The 8851-nt window shown below is 40.2% G+C and overlaps 1 protein-coding gene across 1 annotated transcript; it reads right to left on the bottom strand.

The window, feature by feature from the left end:
• Positions 1 to 570: 570 nt before the first annotated feature.
• Positions 571 to 7641, bottom strand: LOC145441064 (uncharacterized). Its single transcript, XM_080318841.1, has 4 exons — positions 7455 to 7641; positions 6617 to 6772; positions 4293 to 4425; positions 571 to 2365 (listed from the first exon to the last, which is right to left on the bottom strand). The coding sequence occupies exons 1-4, from the start codon at positions 7563 to 7565 to the stop codon at positions 1875 to 1877; spliced, it is 891 nt and encodes a 296-aa protein (XP_080174967.1). The 5' UTR covers positions 7566 to 7641; the 3' UTR covers positions 571 to 1874.
• Positions 7642 to 8851: the final 1210 nt, after the last annotated feature.

Here is an 8851-nt window from a genome sequence, read left to right as displayed (position 1 = left end):
CGACCCACGCAAATTTTTGAAAGGGGGTACTGGAGAAAAGAAGCTTAAGAACCACTGCTCTAGGGCGAGGTGGGTGTCAGTCTAAAAGACCGCAACTGCGCGTCGTTCGGCATCCTCCTATCTGTTCGTTACATCGTATTGTGTCTTATCGCATTGTACATTGTGTGTGTCTTGTTCAGGTGAAAATATAACCCGACGATTATCATTGATTACTGCACCTGTACCAGCGATACTGTTGCGAAAATATATGAATGTTAAGAACAGTAAGTTCTTACGAAGATAAACAATAAAGACACACGGGCCTCGATTTGTTTAAAATGTATTTTCATACTTAACACAACCCTAGCCACATCACATTTAGTACACCGCCAAATATTTGTTGCTGGAGGAGTCCAGTACTCTATAGCTACTTCTGGTGATTATTGCTGTGTAGGCTTATGTTCTCGTGCCGATTGGTGTAATCCATGTGTTATATCTTTGGTCGTGGGCCGAAATATTTGACTGATTTCCAGCTCTTATTCTTGCTGTTGATAGCTTTCTCCGTATCTTTCCAACCGCCACTATTTCCCATTTGAGTGTTGTATCTCAAGTTCTATTGAAACGTTATAGGATAAAATCACGAAATATGCATTTGGCTTTATCGGTTGCCTATTAGAAATGAGAAAGCAAACAATCACAATACGTATACACATATAACAATATTTCCACATATTTCGACTCTGCATAAATGAAATCCTGAGGATAAAATTGTTCTCAGAGACGTGATTTTGTACAGAGGCCATGTGTGCACAGACTAACGCTGCGTGATTACAATGTATACGCGGTATGATTGAAATCCTCACCTGTCAGGAATTAGCCAAAATCAAAATACGCAACTGTAGTCATTCTACGCAAAAGTGATGTGAGATATCGTAAATGACATATCATTATTGTTAAAGCTCTATATATCCGTATATTTGGATATCGAAAATGGCATGGAACTTTTGATCATAATGATACTGAACTATATAGATCTGATATGATATCTAGAGGTTCTAGATATTCGTATATCTAATCATAATAACTGAACGGCGTCTTAATAGAAAACCTTCGAACACAAACATTTTGCAGACACATACCACATTTCGGGCAATTTTGTCCAATTTGCATACATACCATTCGACGTTTCAAAATTTCCAATCTCAGTGTGCTTGAAGCCCTATGTCAAGCAGTTAAGAGTATTATTTATGTTGGCTAAAAAATTCAATGCAAGAAATACATCTCATATTCGGCGTCAGGAACAAACTTGCATATATTGGGAGATTCTATGCAGTCCGGTTTGTTATTGTTAATTGCGTGTTTTGACTTTGCCAGGGGGTATGGCCTCATTCATAATTGCTGTAATCCTTCAAGTCCCAATTCATGCCTGCAAAGTCCACACGTGAGATTCTTTACATATACCTGGAGTCGCAGTTAAAGCATTGTTCAATCGTGAGTCGCAATTTAGATTTCTCACACAATACATGTACAATGTACATTTCCAGGGCGTATAAGGACGCGAAATGGCGATAACCTCTATCGCGATAGCACATCGCATGAATCAAACATATATTTGATGGCCCGGATAATTTAAATCGAAAATTACGAATTGTAATAAGCGCAGCTGAAAAATCTCAGAATCATCTCAAACGAGAGTTGCAACGTATGAAAAATCATGACGTATAGGTTTTCTTTAACAGAGAAATATCTCAAGCAGAAAAAACAAACATTTAGAATAAGATATTCTCTGTACGACCACAAACCAGTTGATATATAAATGCATATAGATATCTCGGAGTTCGCTCGCGGTATATCATCGTGAAAATATTTGAAGGATTACGTTCATCGGCTCGGCCCTAACCAAGATTTGCATAAAAGTCATCTAATCCCCCGGCGGAGTATTCTTTTAGTTCCCCATCGTCGGCGTCTGCATCGGCGTCTGCTTCTACGTACTCCCTTCCGCCCGAGGGGTCCGTCTCTATTTCTTCCTGTTCTGCTTCTTCTTCCATCGCGTTTTGACTTTCTTCTTGATATTGATCGCCATTTTCTTGCGAATAACCACGTTCTACCTCTTCGTCCGCATCCAGCTGACTTTCTGTGTTTTCGTCTTCGAGGTCGTCGCGTGAAGTTTCCATCACCTCAGCACCGGAATCATCTGGAGCGTAGTTGGACTCATCGGGGGCATAGGCGGTGTCCTCGGTGGTATAGTTGGAATCGGTCGTCTGTTCTTGGGAGTCGATGTCCTCTGTCCCGTCTTTTTGTTCTGCCGGGCGCCCGTACGATTTCGCTGTCGGCGATTGACTTTCGACTTTACTTTCGTCTTTTTGTGGCTTTGATTTCGGTGCTTCTAAACAGGGGTAACCGTGTTACATACTAGTGAGCTCAAATGTCGTGTCCAAAGCACGAGCAGAAGTTATCAAAATAGTCATTGTTGCTACTCACGAAGAAGTAGAAGCAATGTCGTAAATGTCTATTCTAGTACAAGTAAACGTAACGAGCTCCAAGACATATACAAAACGTACTTATATAAGTAATTTCAAAAACTACATATGAAATTGCAATATATGTCTTCACGATTAAAAAATACAATGAGTAAGGACACCACACATGCACGTGCCATCTTCAAGGTTACTGAGACACAGACACGCGGCTTTTGTAACAATGTCAATCATAAAAGTAATGTAAATTTATCCCAATACTGCTCTCTTTACGTTTCAAAATGCTGATTGTTAAAAGTATGCAGGCCGGATCCTGTGCAATACAAATCCAGTCCAGTACTCATTGCTGCTCTGTGGTTACCAGCCTGTGGCACGCGTACCACTGGTGGTACGTAGGCTAAGGCTACAACATAGCTACTTTAGAATGTATAGTGCAAGTAGGGAAACATACTTTTTGAGTACCCTGAGAGAATATAAATACTTAGTTTGACCACCTTCGACTTCTAAGCTCAGTCTAACAGTTATTAATACGTTAGGTGCGGAGTGGAATTCGTGGCAGCAACTACAATTTACGATTTATTATATTAACATCACATGCATGGTTGCGGAACATCTTAAAACTAGGGATGGTGTGAACGTGAGGTTCACGTTCGCGTTCTGTGTGTGAACCTCGGAAATTTAGAGGTTCGTGTTCACAACAGAACCTTGGTAGGTTCTGCACTGTGAACCTTTTTGGTAAATTGTAATATGCACTTCGTTATAAGATCTTTGGTTCAAATTTATTGCATTTCAACTGCGAGTCACTCTATGCATGGCGCTGGCAACATAAAAAATCAACACTAAACGAGCATGCACCTTGACAACCTTAAAAGTTTTACTTGCTTTTTTGTTACAAAAAATTTCTCGAAATATCCAGCTTTCCGTTTGTGAATATTTAGTGACTCTCTGCTGTGAGCTTGAACCGCAATCACACAACATCACGAGCGATATACGTAGTCAGCGAATGATGCTTATTCAACCAATCAATGACATTGGTATCGTTTTCTAATGTAAAATATCGAGCGGGCGTACGGGGTCAATCTTGACTTCATATCTTCAGTGTATCATAAAAACCAAATCCGTGCGATTAAGGTGCTGGCTACTGCTATATAACTTGTTGTTTATGGTATCGGTAGCGAGTATAGAAACCCGTTTTACACTCTGCTCAATATCAATGTAGCAATACTCAGACTCCGAACACATTGTCCGGTCTGGCAAAGACCGTTAAGGCGTAAGCTTATATTCCCTGGTAAGTCCTCGTCGAAATTGTTGGCAAAGCGTCGGAATGTATTGATTTTATGAGATTATTATATCCGTTGATAACATTAAGCGACGTTTAAAACGCGAATATGTACTTCAGCAATGTGACATTATGTGGCCCGAGTCTTCGCTAAGTATCGTGCACATTAATATAGGCTATCACTTCATTGAAAGATAGGGTTGGAATAAGCAATATGACGTCACGAGGTTCACGTTCGTGTTCACACAGAACCTTTCAAAAAGGTTCGCGTTCACACGAACCCGAACCCTTCAGAGGTTCACACCATCCCTACTTAAAACCTTCCAATACAAAATATATCTTCTACTGGAAAGGGAAAGAGATCAATCCCTTCCTGAAAAACAAAGTTTCGATTTTCAAAACGTCACTGTGATAGTATAACGGAGTCACATAGGTTAGAAAATCGATATTCTCGCCGTTACTATAGATCTCTTTTTTCCACTTTCGAATTATACGTCACTCTCTGTTATGTGAGACGCCCGTGAACGATATTCTTGACAATTCACCGCTGCACCAACCTTGTCGTGGCGGAGCTGCTCTGTTTCTTTTGTACTTGCTCTCCGCTATGCCAGTTCCCTTGCCTTCGTATGCCAGTTTACTTACTTGGTTCGTTACTTTCCTCACTCTTAACGTTTCTGGGTCGTCCGCTACCTGTATTAACACATTAAAATTATCAGGCACAAACATCAACGCATTCTATTGTTGCTGCTTTGATTGAAATGGAAGTGGAGCTATGGCCCGTTCACCCCAATTATCACAGCCGTCATCCTAGGGGCTGATTCAGCATTTGATAGGGTATGATACTGCTATTTAGACTTAGTCGTTTGTATACTTATTCAGACATCATTATTTCGGATCATTGGTAGCAGTACCTCAAATGCTATACATGGAAAAATAAAGGACGTATATTTGCTCAAAGCCAGGAAGGTCACACTTGTGGCCGCGGTGGGATCACAGGACGATTTCATTCGACCCAAGATAGATGTATGATGAAGTTCAAGTTTTTGCAACTTTTGCAACTTTTTTTACAGCTTCCGGCAGCTTCCTAAATACTCGTAAGATATGTAGAATGCTGTTTAAAGCTGTTTGGAGGAATCCTGAGTGCAACTTTTTGCAACTTTTGTCCATTTTTTTTCATGCAACTTTTTGCATCATTTTGCAACTTTTTCGATTTCTCATGAAAGTATTTTTGCAACTTTTGTCAATAAATGCAAAATAAATTCAACTTTCCACGGATTTAACTGCAACAAAAACTTGCCCTAAATTGATGAGTATATGAAAATAGACTGGTGTCGCCCTGCACAATGTTATCAAAATTAAGGATTTTGAAGTAAATAAGCCCAAAGACAGCACATTATACCCGTCGCGAGACAGTGTTGTTTATTCGCTACAGTCGCCATTAGTAACGAGTATGTGACATCGCCACGAAATTCAGTGGAAAAAACGTGCACACAGATTGCGGGGTGTTCGAGGGAAAATGCACCGAAAGATAGCTATTCACAGGAGCGAAATTCCAAGGCCGTTATATTAAGTTACAGTTCTCAAAGATTACAATTGTAGTCGCACTGCTATGTAACTTCTGGCTCGAAAGGCCCCGCAGGCTTGCAGAGCCATTTGGTCTAATGTAGGACAACCCTATTTGAGAATGCTAAATCCCGTACAAATTATATATTGATGCTATTTGAGTAGATGTTGGCTATTCACACAGTTTTTACTTATAGTGGAAGCATTGATTCAAGAGATATAACCCATATACTTGAAGTACAAGTAAGATGGGAAAAGTTGTCAAACATTCGGCTCGCGGGAACGTATTCGGAAGGCAGGATTTGACTGATGCGGACAACTAGCGATAAAAAGTCCGAATCTGGCAGGCGTACCAAACGGAATTTGGAATGCCTGCAATAAGTCTTATAGGTGACAGGTGTTGTTACACCAAATTATACCTCGCACATCCCGAGTAATATCTAGACCATGTGTGCGCAAACTAGGGCCCGCGGGCCGCATCCAGCCCGGAACACCGTGTTGTGTGGCCCGCGAAAGCCTCGAGAAAATATAATGCGAACTAAACTGTAATTGTTGCAGTGACTTGGCAATACTTTTTCTTGATATATTTACACACGACAACAATAACTTATTGGTCTTACTATGATGGTTACTCTATTGCTGCCGTAGTAGCCTGATCTCAAGGCCCACGGATTCGCAAAGGTTTCAATTGGTAAATACCACAGCAATTCAAAACGGAAATAACATAATTCGGATCAGGAGTGCGGTTAAAATTGACAACTCCAGTAATTTTATCACATTTATTACGGTATTTGGGACATCGCTACGCGGGTGTTTTAGGTATTGATATGTTCTCGATATGTGTCGAAGTAATTTATATTTATATTAACGATATATCGTAGAAGTGTATATTGAAGGTAGGATGGTTATAATGCTGTCAACATTGTCTTTCTGGAGGTAAACAAAAAGTGCAATCACCAAATCTATGAAGAGATCGTTCCTCAGATTCAAATTTTCATCCGCTTCCAAGAATCGGCATATCCGCCTTTCATCCCAAATTTTACCAAATTGGTTATTGAGGATGGTCAGCATGAAAAATCACGTCAATGTGCCTGACGCGTGTACGTTGTCATTAAATTATTGTTTGATTTGTTTTAAATATATACATAGTTATCGCTTTAGCTAATAATGTTAATTTAATATGGTGCGACCCGCGAATGGATTCAAATGTTGAATGCGGCCCGCGAGCTGAAAAGTTTGCCCACCCCCGATCTATAGACTATGTGCCGATCGCAATAGAACGTTACCCGAATCCTGGATAAATGTCATCAAAACTTACCGGAGTGAACTTCGCTTTGTTTTTTTCAAATTCTGATTTGTATTTACTTTGGCTTTGTCGAATTGATTGTTCCCTCACTCGTTCCAATTCCGGAGTTGAGGCAACCGCTGTGTATCCTTTACCTTTGGTTTTATTAAATTGTTCTTTGTATTTGTTCTGAAATGATGATAGGTATCTATATCACAATATATTTCCTACGCGCACGCTCAATATACATCCGCCATCCACTATAAAATGGCTTTGGCAATAACGGCAGCATGCTCCGCTCTCAAATGCAGATACGAATGAATGGACCGGGCTTTGAGGTGGCAATACTATACTATTAGCCTACTGAAGAGTGATTATACAAGGGGAAATACAAGACATCGGTAAAAACGCGACCAAGAGTTGACACAATTAATTAAGTCTTCGACGTCGCAACACAACCTTTCCCAAATCTGCCCGAGACCTTAAAATGGCAAGAGATAAACCTGTGACGTTGCTCTCGCGATTGTGAGGCGAGCATATATGCAAGCTATCCTCTTGGAACTAGAAACTAATAAGCACTGAGTATGATATCCAAAAGAACGATATGGGTACAATCAATGCAGGGCATAGCCTACACAAGTGGCGTTAGTTTCGCGAAAAATTATACAGCATTGCCATAATTAGCCTCCAGATTCAAAATTCGGAGATATTTGCAGCCTGATCGACATATAGGACGGGTTTTCTGTAGATCGCATGCAGTATCGTCGACACCAGGAAACGATGGCTTATTGCGCCCTGTCCAAGTGTGAGTACTTCTGAATATACATTACATGCTCATTGTACAGTACACATGTAAAACCTACTTTCCTACCTGACTTTGGTATTTTGACATTGACATGGCGTGCTGCATCGTGGGTGTCATGTAAGACATCGCTCGACTTTTTGCCCATCTTCGCTTCTTTTCCTCATCAGTTTCGGACATAGTTATTAATTATTCGATTACTTTTTCAATTTATAATATATACTTGCTGGTCAAGAGAAGAAATACTTCAATGCAAATGTGATTGTATTGCAGTGATTGACAATAGAGTTACTTATAGGGATAAGGTGCGAACACCTGAAAGGTTCTGGTAGGCGTGAATACGAACTTTATAAAAGATTCTATGTAGACATGAACACGTGAGGTCACATGCGGAGTCACATTGCTCATTCCAACTACTCTGTAATACATTACCTGATGGACCAAGTACTTATCTAAAATCGTACCATTAGTTAGCTTATGTTTGAACGTGCGATGATGTCACAGTAGATCTAGGTGAGGAGTTGTTTTCCGTCCACGACCTGATGTTGCAGGAGTATATTATAGTTCCTCATATAACGATAATTGCTTTAACGAAAAGTGTTGTCACGTCACGCCACCGGATTTTATATGAACTCGTTGGTAATATTCCAATCTAATAGATCCGAGGTCACTTCGTGCCCATAAGGGCCACGTATTCGCTCCCAGTATATATATATATGGTTAGCCCCAGCCAATAGTAAGAGATCATAAGACTGGCATCGATGAACTGGAACAGAGCGAACGGGCACTTAAACATATACAAGTATTTTCATCCTATCATGCTTTTGGTCATGCAAGTTGAAAATCCATCAAGAGCATATGACAACGATTCGAAAACACGCTATCCACAGCGTGTTAGTTCAGATAGAAAATTTCATGATCTCATTTCCTGGGTGATTCGATCAGAGGTGGTCAGTAACGAAGTACTTCTACTTTTTCGAAGTACTCAAGTAGTTTTCCTCTACTTCTGGTACTTACTCAAGTAGATCTGATTTTCGCTACTTCTACTTCTACTTCGTAATATTTTGTGATCTACTTACTTACTTTTCGCTATTTTGAGTTTGTCAAGTAGAAGTAGTTCAATCTTCCAATCAGGAAGATAGCCTGAGAAATTTCTGGGCTGTTTTCACGTATCAGTATCAACATTTAATTTTCATAAAAGTTGAGTAAAGCCGAGAATTTTCGTCGCGCTTCGCGCGCAGTGGATACGGAGTGACTGACTGTCTGGTATGATTTCACGAAAGTATCGGAGAATATAATTTAGGTGACGGGTTGGCGTGGTTCCGTTTACACCACATTATCCCTCATCGCCCATATGAAATAATTCATCACAATATATGTGGCTCATAATAACGTTTGAAACTGATGTTTCGCAATCTAGCATTTACTTGTCATATCGTAATCTAGCATGTCCATGGCGTGTCCTA

The sequence above is a fragment of the Botryllus schlosseri genome, chromosome 6 (genome assembly GCF_051294905.1).
Source record: "Botryllus schlosseri isolate E-star chromosome 6, Bs_hap1, whole genome shotgun sequence".
Lineage (NCBI taxonomy): Eukaryota > Metazoa > Chordata > Ascidiacea > Stolidobranchia > Styelidae > Botryllus > Botryllus schlosseri.
This window is presented reverse-complemented; position numbering and strand designations above follow the sequence as displayed.